This window comes from Coregonus clupeaformis, unplaced genomic scaffold, assembly GCF_020615455.1.
Source record: "Coregonus clupeaformis isolate EN_2021a unplaced genomic scaffold, ASM2061545v1 scaf1404, whole genome shotgun sequence".
Lineage (NCBI taxonomy): Eukaryota > Metazoa > Chordata > Actinopteri > Salmoniformes > Salmonidae > Coregonus > Coregonus clupeaformis.
The window spans coordinates 41,106-57,948 of record NW_025534858.1 but is presented as its reverse complement, the minus strand read 5'-3'; the positions used below and the strand labels follow the sequence as shown (position 1 = coordinate 57,948).

The window sequence follows — 16,843 nt, the reverse complement described above, 5'->3', positions numbered from 1 at the left end:
AAGGCTATAACGTTACATCAGAACATGTCAAATCACATGTTTTAACTTAATGTTTATTGCTGAAATGAATAATTAGCTTAAACTATTATGGCTAGAGTAACATTTGTATAACTTTCCAATGTGCGATTTAGGCTACATGTTTGTCATTGGATCAAATCCACATTGAAATTCCTAAATAGCCTATAATAGCCTAAGTCTCTGTTTTGTATGGGGCCTACCGGTGGTCGGTTAGCCTGTCGAAATCTTGGACTGACATTGTTCAACACGCACGCACGATTGACAAGACGTGATTAACTGTTTCCTCACTCATTCGTGTGCTGTACTTCCGCCATTATGTCACTCATTAACCGATTAGGGTCCATGAAATAAGACACATAATGGCTTGTGCCAATTATCGCCATACATAATCATTTAGAAAATACATTTAATAGGCTGACATGAACCTCAGCCATGCTTCAATGATAGACTGCTTATCTCACCAATCTCTCATGTGATATTGTCATGGAGAATGACACATTCCAGTTACAATTGCACTAACAATAAATATCCAAAAGACAACTTCAGTGTAAGGACCATTTAAGTTTTATGCTCATTGGATCATAAATGGCTGCTGTTGCAAATAACAACGGTAGCCTATTATTCAACCAACCAAGATTTAAACCTATGAGTGGTGAGTTTATACACATCAGGGGCAGTCGGTGCCGTTTAAGATGGAGGATGATTTTTTTTTTTTTTATGAGCATGGCCTTATTTCTATTACTGCATATTGGATGACTGTCATTCATATTCCATTCACCCAGCTCAATGTAACATCGATGGGTTTAGGCTACTGCATAATACTCTAAATTTTCCCTGTACCCATCATGAGGTTGCTTTAACCTAGCCTATGAATGAAAGTTTACAATGCAGGTGCACATGTCAAGATCATTTTTTGTAATCAAGGTGACCGTGACACATTCAAAACCGCCTTGCACACTCTTGCCTGCATTTAGCTGATCTAGGGTGTAATCATTAGTCCAACAGTTGCAAATTATAGTTTTTATTGGACAAATTCAGGTACAGTACATTCGGAAAGTATTCAGACCCCTTTACTTTTTCCACATTTTGTTACGTTTACAGCCTTATTCTAAAATTGATTTAAATAGTTTTTTCCCCTCATCAATCTACACACAATACCCCATAATGACAAAGCAAAAACAGGTTTAGAATGTTTTGCACATTTATAAAAAATTAAAAACGGAAATATTACATTTACATACAGTACCAGTCAAAAGTTTGGACACCTACTCATTCAAGGGTTTTTCTTAATTTTTTACTATTTTAACATTGTAGAATAATAGTAAAGACATCAAAACTATGAAATAACACATATGGAATCATGTAGTAACCAAAAAAGTGTTAAACAAATCAAAACATATTTTGTATTTGAGATTCTTCAAATAGCCACCCTTTGCCTTGAGGACAGCTTTGCACACTCTTGGCATTCTCTCAACCAGCTTCATGAGGAATGCTTTTCCAACAGTCTTGAAGGAGTTCCCATATGCTGAGCACTTGTTGTCTGCTTTTCCTTCACTCTGCAGTCCAACTCATCCCAAACCATCTCAATTGGATTGAGGTCGGGGGATTGTGGAGGCCAGGTCAGGCCTGGAGGTGTGTTTTGGGTCATTGTCCTGTTGAAAAACCCACTAAGCGCAAACCAGATGGGATGGCGTATTGCTGCAGAATGCTGAGGTAGCCATGCTGGTTAAGTGTGCCTTAAATTCGAAATAAATCACAGACAGTGTCACCAGCAAAGCACCATCACACCACCTCCTCCATGCTTCACGGTAGGAACCACACATGCAGAGATCATCAGTTCACCTACTCTGCGTCTCACAAAGACATGGCGGTTGGAAACAAAAATCTCAAATTTGGACTCATCAGACCAAAGGACAGATTGTGTCAATTGCTCGTGTTTCTTGGCCCAAGCAAGTGTCTTCTTCTTATTGGTGTCCTTTAGTAGTGTTTTCTTTGCAGCAATTTGACCATGAAGGCCTGATTCACGCAGTCTCCTATGAACAGTTGATGTTGAGATGTGTCTGTTACTTGAACTCTGAAGCATTTATTTGGGCTGCAATCTGAGGTGCAGTTAACTCTAATGAACTTAATCCTCTGCAGCAGAGGTAACTCTGGGTCTTCCTTTCCTGTGGCGGTCCTCATGAGAGCCAGTTTCATCATAGCGCTTGATGGTTTTTGCGACTGCACTTGAAGAAACTTTCAAAGTTCTAGAAATGTTCCGTATTGACTGACCTTCATGTCTTAAAGTAATGATGGACTGTCATTTCTCTTTGCTTATTTGAGCTGTTCTTGCCATAATATGGACTTGGTCTTTTACCAAGTAGGGCTATCTTCTGTATACCACCCATACCTTGTCACAACACAACTGATTGGCTCAAACGCATTAAGAAGGAAAGAAATTCCACAAATTAACTTTTAACAAGGCACACCTGTTAATTGAAATGCATTCCAGGTGACTACCTCATGAAGCTGTTTGAGAGAATGCCAAGAGTGTGCAAAGCTGTCATCAAGGCAAATGGTGGCTGCTTTGAAGAATCTCAAATATAAAATATTTCATTTGTTTAACACTTTGTGTTATTTCATAGTTTTGATGTCTTCTCTATTATTCTACAATGTAGAAAATAGTAAAAATAAAGAAAAACCCTTGAAAGAGTAGGTGTGTTCAAACTTTTGACTGGTACTGTAAGTATTCAGACCCTTTACTCAGTACTTTGTTGAAGCACCTTTGGCAACGACCCTAAGCTGAGGGTCGTTGTCATGTTGGAAGGTGAACCTTCGCCCCAGTCTGAGGTTTTGAGCGCTCTGGAGCAGGTTTTCATCAAGGATCTCTCTGTACTTTGCTCCGTTCATCTTTCCCTCAAACCTGACTAGTCTACCCAGTCCATGCCGCTGATAAACATTCCCACAGCATGATGCTGCCACCACCACCATGCTTCACCGTAGGGATGGTATTGGCCAGGTGATGAGCAGTGCCTGGTTTCCTCCAGACGTGACGCTTGGCATTCAGGCCAAAGAGTTCAATCTTGGTTTCATCAGTCCAGATAATCTTGTTTCTCATGGTCTGAGAGTCCTTTAGGTGCCTTTTGGCAAACTCGAAGTGGGCTGTCATGTGCCTTTTTACAGAGGAGTGGCTTCCGTCTGGCCACTATACCATAAAGGCCTGGTTGGTGGAGTGCTGCAGAGATGGTTGTCCTTCTGGAAGGTTCTCCCATCTCCACAGAGGAGCTCTGTCAGCGTGACCATCGGGTTCTTGTTCACCTCCCTGACCAAGGCCCTTCGCCGCCGATTGCTCAGTTTGGCCGGGCGGCCAGCTCTAGGAAGAGTCTTGGTGGTTCCAAACTTATTCCATTTAAGAATGATGGAGGCCACTGTGTTCTTGGGGGACCTCCAATGCTGCAGACATTTTTGGTACCCTTCTCCAGATCTGTGCCTCGACACAATCCTGTCTCAGCGCTCTATGGACAATTATTTCGATCTCATGGCTTGGTTTTTGCTCTGACATGCACTGTCAACTGTGGGACCTTATATAATTTCCAATCAATTGAATTTACCACAGGTGAACTCCAAGTCGTAGAAACATATCAAGGATGATCAATGGATACAGGATGCACTTGAGCTCAATTTCGAGTCTCATACCAAAGGGTCTGAATACTTACGTATTTTTTATTTTATTTTTTATAAATGTGCAGAAATGTCTAAACTTGTTTTTCGCTTTGTCATTATGCGGTATCGTGTGTAGATTTGATGCATGTTTATCCCTGTTTAACATCTCAGAACATGGTTTGTTGATTGATTTACTGATCACTGAGCTGTTGGAGCTTTATTTGACTGATATATCTGTGCCCTCTCTGGCCTTGGACGGTTGTAGGGGTCATGGAGTGAAATAAGGGCAATGGTCGATGCTCAGGGTCATGGCAGCCTCTGTGTGAGTGAGTGTGCCTGTCTTGTTGACTCACAGAGAGGCCTCTGTGTGTGTGTGTGCCTTTGTTGCCTGTCACCCATTGAGTTGTGTGTGTTGTCATTGCACATTGAGGCCTGTTGTGTGCGTCTTTGGAGCTGTCGTCTGAAGAGATGCTGCTCGGGACCCTGCTGTCTCCTCTGTTGCGTGTGTGTGTGCTCTGGTGCAGTGGGGATGCCAGCAGCTGCCTGCCTGTGCCGAGGGGATGCACGGCATTGTGGGAGGATGACTTCATCAGTGTCTGACTAATGACCTGATGCCTGGCCCACCCGTCTCAAAAACCAGGTTCCAGTTCACACAGCACCGTCCTGGCCGTTCTTTCCTTGTGTAAATATTTGTTCCGAGCTTCTCCAGATTTGAAAACAAGGCCAGTGATTCTGACACAGGCCGGACATGTCATTCTGGGTTGGGCTCCCAGATTTAGCAAGGACCCTGTTTTAAGGTCACTAACGCACATGAGCGGTTTGCAGGTAATCTGATTTGAACTTTCACAGTTTTGCCAACCTGACAAATTTACTCAATTGAATTTGTCCTATGGATGTGTTGGAACATGATGCAGCTTGAAATATCCTTGATTCAGAGCAAAGCCGCTGCAAGACAAGTTATCATTAACTACTGTAGAAGACGGTGTAAAGTTCTCTTCTCTTACAGGCCCAATACATTTACAGTGTATCTGTGGTGTCAGTCTTTTCATCCAATGTTTCTGTTTCTCCAGCGGAACATGAAGAGGAATGGGAGCAGAGGCTGTGTTACCAGGAAGAACCGCTTTGGATCGCGAGAGCGGGACTGGCTGAAGGGGGACGCCCAGCGGGGCTGTGTGTGTCTGTACGGGGGGACAGTAGACCCCCAGCCCCCAGCCTCGGGCCCACAGGCCTCCTCCACCCCCCAGGCAGACCTGCGGCTGGTGCTATGCTCCACCACTACCACGGTGGAGGAGCTGTGTGCCCAGAGAGAAGTAGAGGGACTGTACCTGCAGCTCCATGGAGACCTGCTCAGGTAATACTCACCTCTCCCACTGACACGCACGTCTAATACCACAGTGTTGTGTTCACAACTCTTGACTATGTTAGAAAAATGGCAGTCTCATAGAGTCATTGGTTCTATTTATTGCTAGACAGTGTGTTAAATTCCAATTATAAATAATCCCATTTATGTTCAATATCATATCTTGGTGCTTTACTCACCTAGTCTCAAAGCTGCATCAGTCTCAAAGCTGCATCAGTCTCCAACCTTTTCATACTGTTTTAGTTACCTCATTCTGGCACTGCTGATTCCTCCATTCTATTTTTACACATTGGGTCAGGTTTGTACTCTGTTTTCTTGAGTTCTTATGAGAACTCTGCTGCTTGCGTAGAACAGGAGCAGGCTCATAGATCTAGACTTTGACTGACCTATGTGGCCTACAATTCAGCACGTTTCAGTGGCCGTGTCCGAAATCTGGCTTGCCTACTACTTACTTAAACTGTGTACTAATCGTACTACATACTATTTAGAATGTACTGTTTAGTAAAACAACAAATATCAGCATACTAGGCTCATCCTACTGAGACTGCGTAATCTAATGCGCAATTGCATTGATTACCGCCATTCGTTCATTTTGATAGAGCACGTCCCCCTTACCTGATTATCAGCTGTTGTCAAACACACATGAGTCTCGAAAGACGAATCTCTTCCGCAACGCAGCGAATTCTACTAGATGAAAAGCCAAATGAGTATGTCATCCTGGCATTTAAAGCATACAACATTTTTGAAAATGCACTTACTATAAAACTTAATTTTTTCGCATTCCCAAACTGCGTACTATTTAGAACGCAGTACAGGCATTCGGACACGGCCGGTGACTTGACAGCCAGTTTTCCAGAATAACTCCTCATGATGATGCCTCTGACACAGGCTATAATCTGGTTACACCCACTTGCTCTTTATTTGGTCAGGCCAGGCAAGGGAATGCTTTTTACTCCCTCTAAGACTATTTTTGGTTAAACGCTCAGCACAGCATGATGCACTAAATGGTCACGTGGGTCAGTGTTGTGCGGAAGAAAGATTGCATCTAACATGACTGAGATTTGTAGTGAATTACACACCTTGCTGCAGGATGCTCTTTACATCCCCCCCTATGGTATTGATTTACCCAGCTGGAGCCCTCTACCACGGTGAATTACATTTCTACTAACACAGCTGGATATACACTGGCAGTTTAGCACTATGCAGGTAAAGTAATTTTCTTGAAAGACTGGATCAGCACGGGCATGTCTCTCTCTTTCTTATTTGAGCCTGAAAGCCTCTCAGGTTTGGTTCTGTAACCACCTAGGCTTCTCCTCTCTCCCCTTAAGGGAACTCTGATCAAAGTCATTTCACATACAGGTGGTACAATGTCCGATTCATCTCTGTAGTGCCATGTTGTCTCCTCCCACACCCCTGTTGTATATCTGTGCTGCCTGGTGGATGTGTCAACACTGAGTAATTTCATGTACGTGCTGATTTTAGTAATAGTGTTTGTTGTTTTCTTGTTGTTACAATTTCAAGGCCCATAGTTAGAGATTCTCAAGTACTTTTGTATACTTTTTAGTAGTTCTGGAAGTAGCGCTCACAAGCCAAAATTGGTCCCTGAAAATATGCAGATATGTGCACAACGTCATTGCTCTCTCGCTCTGCTGTGTGTGGATCTTGCTAGCTGTCACTCAAATGGCGAGGGACTTAAGCTTATTGGCTGGAACTCTAATTGCTAAGGGGCTGGCCCACATGGGGGAAAATGGCGCTGCACAGCTTCCAGTAAACCGTTGCTTTCAAACTAGGGATTTTGTAGCGAATTGAGGTAAAACAGTAATTCTGCTCATAGATTATGCCTGTATGAACTACACATTGACACATCTAGCGCAAAGCGGGAGGTTTAAAATATGCATACTTTGCCAAAGTTCTGGATAATGTCTTTAAGAGGTCACCCACATAAAATGAAGGGAAAGTATCTAGCCACCCAAATGAAGGAAAGGAGATTAAGCGACTGTAGATTTAAGAGCCTCCAGTACTCGTGGCCGCAAGGGGAACGGATTTGTGAATAAATGTACATGCTCTCAGAGCATGTGTGTTAGTGTGAATGGTCTACAGGCAGTCCTGTAAAGACAGTCATCCCTCCGAGCCTGCCAGGGATCTGTCTAAATCCTGTGTGAGGTGCTGGGGCCACAACTGTGTGTGACCAGCAGACATGATCCTGACTGTTACACCCCGCTGGGCTGACACAGGGAGTGTGGCCTTGGGCATGGGCAGAAAAATGCCACAGCAACCGCCAGATGCTGTGTCACCTCACCATCACCCTGGCTGTGGCTGGAAACTAGTCACTTCTGGCTTAGCATCATGGTAACCCTAAGCTACAGTACATAGAGGACCTGCGCTGGGAGTTAGCTATCACGTGCGTACCGACTAGGGTGGGGCTCTTTTTTAGAATTTATGGAGCGAGGTGGGGAGGAGAGAGCCAATGATTACTTCTTCTAGAGTGGTAATGCGTTAGAATAAGCAACACAATCACACACTGTATGCCGTAAAGAGCTGTTAAATCTGAGGCTTATTGATTTACACCATATTATGAATTCTATTGGGCAAAGCTGGGGCTTCCATAGACAGTGGGTCATTGTGAAAAATACCCTCACAGATGTTATTGAGTGCATAGAGTCTTCACAGTGGTTCTGGCTGTAGTGTCTTCACAGTGGTTCTGTAGCAGATATCCTTGGTGTGTTCACGTGGGGATCGGAGGTGTTGTGTTGAAGGCGTGCCAGTGACCGACTGGGGGTCACAGATTGCAGGCTCAGCAGACCTCCTGTTTGATAGCAGCATGAGAGGCCCTTTACAGGATTAGCCATGGAATGAACTGATTTCATTAGGGCTCACACAGGGAACGGATTAAAAGAAAGGGGTGCCATCACCATACCATTCAGACGCATTATTCAGATGAGAGTTCATGTTGGTCATCAGCAGGTGCTTGATATGATGTTCTTCCTCCATTTCTGACTTTGAACTTTGGAACTGATACCTGTGTGGAGATAGTTTCTCTCTCTGCTTGATTGACATCCGGCACAGAGTCAGACTCTGTAAATGTTTTGATAGAGGAGCCTCGTCAATTCCCCAAGTCTGAAAGTGAAACACCCGTGTCCAGCTCTGCTGATTGGCGTGACAGTTGTCCTCTGGACCTTACCTGTCATAACACAGGGAATGAAGGATTGGAATGTCTCTGCTTGCGTGTGAGTGTGTGTGCTTGCATGCATGCAAATGTGTGGCAGCAATGGTTGATGAACTATGCCCCTTTGGTTGGATTCCAAGCGTGGAGGCAAAGATGCACAAATTAATTATACGTGTAGAGGAGAATCTGTGTGTCTGTTAAGGGTATTGACTGTGATTGGCATAAACCCTGACAGTTTCTATTTCTGTCCCTGTAGGAGGCTGGACCCCTCTGAGCGCCCTCTCCAAATGGTGTATGACTACCTTGCTGCTATAGGCTACCAGGACCCTCTGCGAGTGCAGAGAGAGGCGGCCAACTCGGACCTCAGCTGCATGATCCGCTTCTACAGTGGTGAGTAGTGACCCAAGGGGCCTGTCTACGGCCATCTGCAGGCCATGATAGGCTCTCTTTCACTGGGCTCTGGCTGGGCTCAGCCTGCTCTGCTGGAACCAGGCCTGGAGCCCTGTCAATGGACCTGGCTCTGCTGCTGATGGAGCAGTCCAAACTGTCAGCTTCTGGGTCCATAGTGTGTGTGTGTGTGTGTTTGTGTTTATGACAGCTTGTGTGTGTGTGTGTGTGTATGTGTCTCTCTTTCCACTACTTCCCTGGGTGCAGGGCTGTTAGCACTACCCTGACTTAATGAAGTAGGCTTCACTCACTTGGATTGGGGTTTATTTTTGCGTAATTTTTTAATTCATATTCTGTTTGTTTGTGCAGGAGCCAAGCAGCCTGGGCTTATTGTACTTTAGCTTTCATACCGGCAGCAAAACACACCTCCTCTGACCGCGCTGGCGGATCTGTCTGTCAGATTGTGGAGCACCCAGCTAGTCTAACTCAAACAGTTTAGTACTTTAAGAGGAGTCAGGCTTGCTAATAATGTCTGACAAGGGGCTGGTTTATCAGGGCTGGAGTAGTAAACTACGAAGCAAGCTAGATCTACTCAGGGGTTTCTAAAGCTAGCCAGCCTCAGTTAGCTTCCCATTCCACCTGAGGCTTCATCTGTAGTATGACCGTGGATATTGCTCGTCCGCCTGCCACTAACTCTAGCAGGCTTGTAACTGCGCGTGCATGTCGCACGTGGCTAGTCGCACACCAAACTCTTCATTGAGACAATGCTGAAACATGGGCAAGTCAGTGCCACATTTTAATTAGTGCCGAAATCAAAATGAAAGAAAAGTTATCTTGCAAATTCAGCAGGCTATGGTGTGAAATAGACTTTTAGAAGAGCCGTCTTTATTTTATTACTTTGGTGTGGTTATCAATGCACAAGCACCTTTTCCCCCACTCCTCCTATTGATAAAATAATTGTATTGGGTCATACAAAAGTTTTACTGTGCGTGAAGTTTCAAATGCATTTGTCATTACTGAATGTGTAATGTGATAGCTATTTTGACAACTATTATTTTTAACACACAACACATTTGATTAATAAAATATTTAATCAGTTGTCTTCCTCAAATGAACTGGATGATGACGCAATTTTTGCGAGAGGGAAGGAATCTGCTTTCGTTGATCCTGAACTCGTGGCTCAGACACTTCATTCAGGATCAATGTAGTTAGCCCTGAGTCAGCCTGCCCCGGTGCAGGTTAGATCTGAAGGATTTGTTGCCATAGAAATTTACCTGGCTAAAAGGTGAGCTACATTCGTGGTACCAGTTATCCCAAGTTGAATTTAAGAGTTGACCAAAGTTACCTCGTTAACTCCTCAAACTACATTCGTAGTATAGGGCTGAGGTGACGTCTGTTTCCATTGTTTGAACAAGGTTGTATTGTGGTTTGGGTTGGTACTACAACGGAGTTCAATCCCACTTCCTCAAGATGAGGGCCCATGAGTGGCAGCTTTCTCCTCTGGGAAGGGGTTCAGGCCTGTAAGGGATGTGTGTCAGACGCAACCCTGGGCGTGGCGTGGGTAACCTTCATTACTCAGAGGCCAGGACGCATCCCAAACAGCCATACATCAGGGCTGCGTGGCCCCTGACTGACCATCCCTCATCCCTCTTCCATGGGCCTGGCGCAGGTTAGCGTTTTTTGTAATGAATCTTGTTCTGTAGCCAGCTCTGCAGTGGTCAGTAGCTGGCACAGCCACAAAGTAATAACATCTGATTTTAAACCTAACCTTAACCACACTGCTAACCTTAATGCCTAACCCAAACCATAAATGAATTGTTACAATATAGCTAATTTTGGATTTGCAGCTGGCCTATCTAAGGGGAAATTGCTCAGTTTGGCCTCCAGTACAAGACTCATGACAATAAACGTCAACCTGCGGCCTTGGCTGGCGGAGTCTGCGCTCTGTCACAGCCCCACCAGTGATTAACTGCCTCTGCGTCACTGATGTATGGCACCAGATACAGGATGGATATGGCACGCTGGTTAATTTTTACACACTGGTCCCCCTAGGGGGAAGGGGAGATGTATTTACAATGGTGTGATGTGTCCATACCATACAGTCACACTCTCTCACACACACCTTGAGTCTCACACTCCTCTCTGTTTGTGATCCTGTCTGGTAGTGGCAGGTCTAATGATCCTCCTATCAGTCCTGATAGGCTTTGCTGTAAGGGGAAGAGGAGCGGGGACCTGATGTTCTGTAATGCCTCTCCTATTAATAACCAGGCTGGTGCTGAGACTGGCTGGGCCTAGCACTGTGCAGCACTGTGCTGTGTTGCTGAGTCAGTGTCACTGTGTCTGACTAGCTGTGGCCACGCCCATGCTGTGTTGGAGAGACAGTGAGAATGAAAGAGGGAGAGAATGAAAACAAGAGAGAACTAGAGCGAGACCGAGCGAGAGGGGAAGAAAGCGTGACCACAATCTCTGGCCGGCATAGCTTTCTCACATGCAAACGTGGTGAAAGAGCTCCTCCCCTTCCACTGACTGCACATGCTCAGACATTCACAACACAGCCTCGCGATACCTGCCAGAGAAATCCTACTGAACATACTCAGGCTGTTTCAGTGCATATACTCTTCATGTACTGTCACTATGTACTATAATACACTAAAACTATAGTTAAAAAGTGTGTGCCTTTTTGTATTGAGAATAAAGCATGCCCCTCTTGTCTGTCTGGTTGATATTCTCAGTGCTGTAGCTCTGTTTGTCTTGCTGTCAGCTCTCCAGCACATTGCAGGCCTCATTCTCAGTCACAGTGCGTAGGCTACAGTGGGAACAGAACCGCGCTGGTCTCTCCGCTGCTCGGCCCAGTCCTGTGAGAGCTGGCTGTGCTGTGGTGTTAGTGAGCAGAGCAGGCCTGTGGCCCGGAGGCTGGCCAAGCCCTGGGAGAGATTGCCCTCACCTTTTATTAGCTGCTTGTGGGAAAACACAGGAAACACTGGCACCCTGGCATCCTAACTAGGCTAGCAGGGTGGCTGGATTGGATCAGATGAGGACTCTCATACAGTACTATGGTGAAATGTCTCCCCTCATACAGCCATGGGGTAACAGAAGTCTCTCCACCCACACATCTAAGGGGTTGTTAAAGAGCTATCCACCCACACAGTGATGATGAAATAGATGGCCTGTGTTAGTTGGAGAACTCCATAACAACCCTGTGTTAGTTCGTAGCTCCTTCTCAGATGCCTGGCAGCCGTTGTCAGGGGTAACCTAACCTCCTGATTGAGGGGATCTCTGCTGCAGCTGTAAACAGTACAGCCATCACAGGAAGGGTTTGTCAATATGTTCACACTTAATGAAGTCTTTGTAAACCCTTTCTAAGGCCTGCATAAAGGCTTCACAAATCATTTATATAAATATGTCATTCTATATAAAGGGTGGAATAAGGGTGTTCAGTTGACACATGACAAAGCACCTCTTATCACCCTTCAATAGTAAGCCTTATGCGTAATAAAGTGTGTTGCTATTAAAGTGTGACCATGAATACTGCATTCACTGTGCTGTGTGTTGGTGTACATACCTGTGCAAGGGCTGCACTGTGCGCACGTTTATAAAATGTGTTGGTATTCACACTGCAGGGTGTTGAAGTTTTTTTATTCTTCCTTCTCTGTTTCCATGTCAGAGAGGTGTTGATAAGGTAACATTGTGTGAGTTATTAAAATACACACGGCTCTATTTGTACAGGAAACTAATCCCCCCCCCCCGAACCACAGCCCTGTTGCCCACTCACAGCAGCCTGCTGTGGCACTGAGATGAAAACAAACATGGAGGGGGGAGTAAACATGAATAAATGCTGACTTAATAAATCACTCTCTATGAAAAACAGCACTCCAGAGACCTGGGGGGGGCGTACAGCTGCAGCTATGAGGGGGCATGTGAGTCCTGGCGCTGGTCCACTGGGCCTGGCTTCACCTCGGCCGGTCCGGACCTGGTTCTGCTGCGGAGCTATGGAGCTCACATCCAGCCTGGGAGCCTTAGTGTCTCAGAGCGGAGGGGAGTTAATCATATTAGGGCTGACCAGGTTTAGTCAACTAATGAGTTATTGATCTGCCAGGATCTTATCAAAAATACCAAGGAAAACTAAGTTAACGACTTGGAGGCCCTAAGCTGCGCTGACAGGGGCCAGAGGAAGCCGTAGGGGGTCCAGCAGCCAGGCCATGGAGAGCCCAGTGGGCTGCTGCTCACACAGGGGTCTGATGGGCCCCTATTACAGACTGGCCCATCTGTAATGGTCAGTGCCTGGAGGGACAGGCCAGCAGAGAGCAGACGGAGTGGGATTACAGTACACTACTTCCCGGTCTCGCTGACTGATGAACTGTATAACAGAGGGAGGGAGAGGAGGAGGGGGTAAGAGAGGGATGGCAAGACCAGGGGGAGAGGAAGAGTGCTCCTACTCCTGAGAGACATGACCCCCCCGCTGAGCAGCATCTCTGCATCTCTCTACCTTCTCTTCTCAATATTATATGCAGATCCTAGATGTCAGCAATCCACTGCTAGAGATTTTCCAGTGTCAGACACTGGCTCCTCAGCCTTGAGTCACGCAATGTCTGTGGCCTAAAGGGCTGGGTGACTCGGAGGTGGAGGGGATCCTGCAAGTTTAGATTTGGTCTATTTCAATGCAGTCTTTATTGGGAAATCACCCCTTTATCCTATTGCTAAACCATCGAGGGATGGGGAAGATGTGCATATCGGAAAGATGCTAGCTGGACTTTCTACCTTCCCAATGTTCAGTATCCAGTAAACACTGCCACTGTCCCATAGTTCTGTCCTGTCTGAGTTGTCTGCACTATTCTGCTGAAGCAGTTTGACACTTTATTTGATTTCCCTAGTATGGAAGCAAGCTTAAGGACTTTATGAATTGCATTTCTCACAGTAAGAATAGGTCACGGAGGGGGCCTGCGCGGCTCTGATTTGATGTTATTGCCAAAAATGGCCTGCTGTTCTGATCCTGGGCTGCAGTAAGCCTGTGTTTCAGCCTCTACTGGCCCCCTACTGCAAGCCAGCCTAATCTATGCAATATTCTTCTAGTTCTCCCTGTTGGAGACAGAACATCAAGGCAGTTGTTCAGTCTGTGGATGGACGGACGGGGCTGTCTAGAGTCATGTCTGGCCAACAGCTGAAACATGGTCTGGTTTGGGGGATTCTCAGGTGCTGATACTCCATAGGGGAAGTTGATGTACAAGTGTTGGGTCTATAGAAGGCATTTGGCCCATTGCCACCTCCTTTGACTCTCTCTCTCGCTCTTGCTCTCTCTCGCTCACTCGGGCTCTCTCTCTGTGTCTCTGTACGGTAGTTTTAATGCCACAGGGGACACAGTTTGACCTGCCTCACTCCCCTGCCCATCTGGTGACTGTTAAAGTAAGACTTGACCACTGTCGCCAAGACTCCCGTCAACAGGAGGCAGGGACATTAGAGCTGAGGGACAGAGGACGGGTGTGAGGGGGGTTCACCCAGGACATGCACTGTGATCTGTCACTTGTCACTCTGTCCCTGTGGCTTGGCAGTGTCTGAGCAGCGGAAGTGGGACTTGGTTTAGTGATTAGGCATGCCCTCTCTCTGCCCCTGCTGCTGAGGACTCCCACCCTGCTGCTATTGGAACTGCTGCTGGAGTCTAGCCTGAGAGAGAGAACCGAGAGAGAAAGAACAGGGAGGGAGAGAGCGAGGGAGAGGAAAGAGAGAAATAGAGAGAGAGCGAGAACAGAGTTGTACAGCATCTGCCTCTCTGCCAGACCTGTACACATTTTATGACCAATGAGATTGGTCCATATCATAAATCACAGTGGTGTGGGATTGGCTGACTCCTGCTCAGGGGTGAAGAGGTAATATACACTCCCCTACATATTTATTTGGACAGTGAAGCTAAAACCTTTTAATTTGGCTCTCTACTCCAGCATTTTGGATTTGAGATCAAATGTTTCATATGAGACGACAGAACAGAATGTCACCTTTTTATTTGAGGTTATTTTCATACATGCCTGTTTTACTGTTTAGAAATTAAAGCATTTTATGTATCTAGTCCCCCCATTTGAAGGTGTATTTGGACAAGTAGTCAAAAGTGTAATATTTGGTCCCATATTCCTAGCACGCAATGACTACATCAAGCTTGTGACTCTACAACCATGTTGGATGTATTTGCAGTTTGTCTTGGTTGCGTTTCAGATTATCTTGTGCCCAATATAAATGGTAAATAATGTAGTGTGTCACTTTTATTATAAATAAGAATAAAATGTTTCTAAACACTTCTACATTAATGTGGATGCTACCATGATTACAGATAATCATGAATGAATCGTGAATAATGATGAGTGAGAAGGTTACAGGCATAAATATCATACCCCTTAAAAATGCTAACCTCCCCTGTTAATGGTAATGGTGAGAGGTTAGCATATCTTGGGGGTATGATCTTTGTGCCTTTGTAACTTTCTCACTCATCATTATTAACGATTCATTCATGATTATCTGTAATCATTGTGGCATCCACATTAATGTAAAAGTGTTTAGAAACATATGTTATTCTTATTTACAATAAAAGTGACTCCAAAATGACATAATACATTATCTACCATTAATTTATATTGGGAACAACATAATCTGAAACGCAATCAAAACAAACTGCAAATGCATCCAACAAGATTGTAGTGTCTCTAGCATGATGTAGTCATTGCGTGCTAGGAATATGGGACCAAATACTAAACGTGCATTTTTCCAAATACTTATGACGCTTTCAAATGAGGGGACTAGATACATAAAGTGCTTTCATTTCTAAGCAGTAAAACAGATAACCTCAAATAAAAGGTAACATTCTGTACTGTCGCCTCAGATGAAAAATGTGATCTCAAATCCAAAATGCTGGAGTATAGAGCCAAACTAAAAGTTGTAGCTTCAATGTCCAAATAAATATGCAGGGGAGTGTGGATGGTGCAGATGTACCAGGCTGGAGCAGACTTTGATTCCAAGGTCTCATCGTTTCCCTGGCAACTCTGACATGGTGGGAAAGCATGCATGTTTGTTTTGGGTGCAGCAGTTTGCCGTGAATGGTTGAGACTTGTTTTCTTTGTGATTGAATGAGAGAGTGATTGTCAGAAAGTGTTATTGTTGTGTTAGGAGAGGAAGTTGAAGTGTCTGTTCTCGCTGTCTGGGCACACTGCAAACATTAGTGGGGTTGTCTTTCATTAAAGAATGAATAAGGATTCTTAAATGAGCATGTGTATGTTTTGTGAACATTTCAGGTCTGTTGGCTGGCTGTTTGAGCTGTGCTGTCTGCTGTAAATTGTTGTATATTAAAGCCTAATGCAACAGGAAAAAAGTTGTGTGCCTTTCTCAGATGGGTGGTAATTGCATACCATTGGTGATGAGGCCACGAATCAGAGATACAGTGAATGTCATTAGCCTATATTATCAATTATAAACTGGGTGGTTCGAGCTTTGAATGCTGATTGGCTGACAGCCGTGGAATACCACGGGTATGACAAAACATGTATTTTTACTGCTCTAATTAAATTGGTAACCAGTTTATAATAGCAATAAGGCACCTCGGGGGTTTGTGATATATGGCCAATGTGTTGTGCCTAAGAACAGCCCTTAGCCGTGGTATATTGGCCATATACCACACCCCCTCGGGCCTTATTGCTTAAGTATGATCTTGTATTCCCCGTCATTCTGATAGCATGAGATGATAATGATAGTACATACTTGCCAACACCCTGTAGCAATGCAACAGTATAGGCTGTGGGTATTTACACACAACCATGCTACAGTTAATGGGGATGACATTTTTTCATGGCCAGAGCAGGGAGAGCAGAGCACAGCTCAGTGTCTCTATGCGTTCAATTATTTCAGCGTGATGCTGCTCTGTGCAGAGGCCCGCTCCTCAGATTTTGTGTCGAGCGTCCAGGGGGATGTCCAATTTAAAAACGCTTGTTGACATCCTGCGTGATAGTCAGAAGATCTCTAAGTAGATTTGATTTGAAGGGCTTTTTAGGGCTACACTTTGTTTAAAATAGCCCAAGGAGTACTGTATTGTCCTTGAGCTACATTCTGCTGCCGTCTCTGAAAATGCAACCAAACCCCCAAATATTGAGTGACTTTCTCTTTCCTCATATTGCTGTAGAAAACGCTAACTCTATTTAGAAGCGGCGTTTTCAGTCTGTCCCTCTGGCTCCATTGTGGAGAGAGGGCTTATCACTGTAGTGTTTTTGGGGGTTGTTCCAGCTCTGGTCATCACTGTG

General features: G+C 45.0%; 1 protein-coding gene across 1 annotated transcript in view; it reads left to right on the top strand.

The window, feature by feature from the left end:
• The window catches only part of LOC121562109 (PH domain leucine-rich repeat-containing protein phosphatase 2), a 48,622-nt gene that overhangs the window by 686 nt on the left and 31,093 nt on the right, over positions 1–16,843 (top strand). The window contains exons 2-3 of the mRNA XM_045218159.1: positions 4,731–5,011; positions 8,443–8,576. Of these exons, the coding sequence (XP_045074094.1) occupies positions 4,731–5,011; positions 8,443–8,576 (415 nt within the window). The remainder of the gene's footprint in view (positions 1–4,730; positions 5,012–8,442; positions 8,577–16,843) is intronic.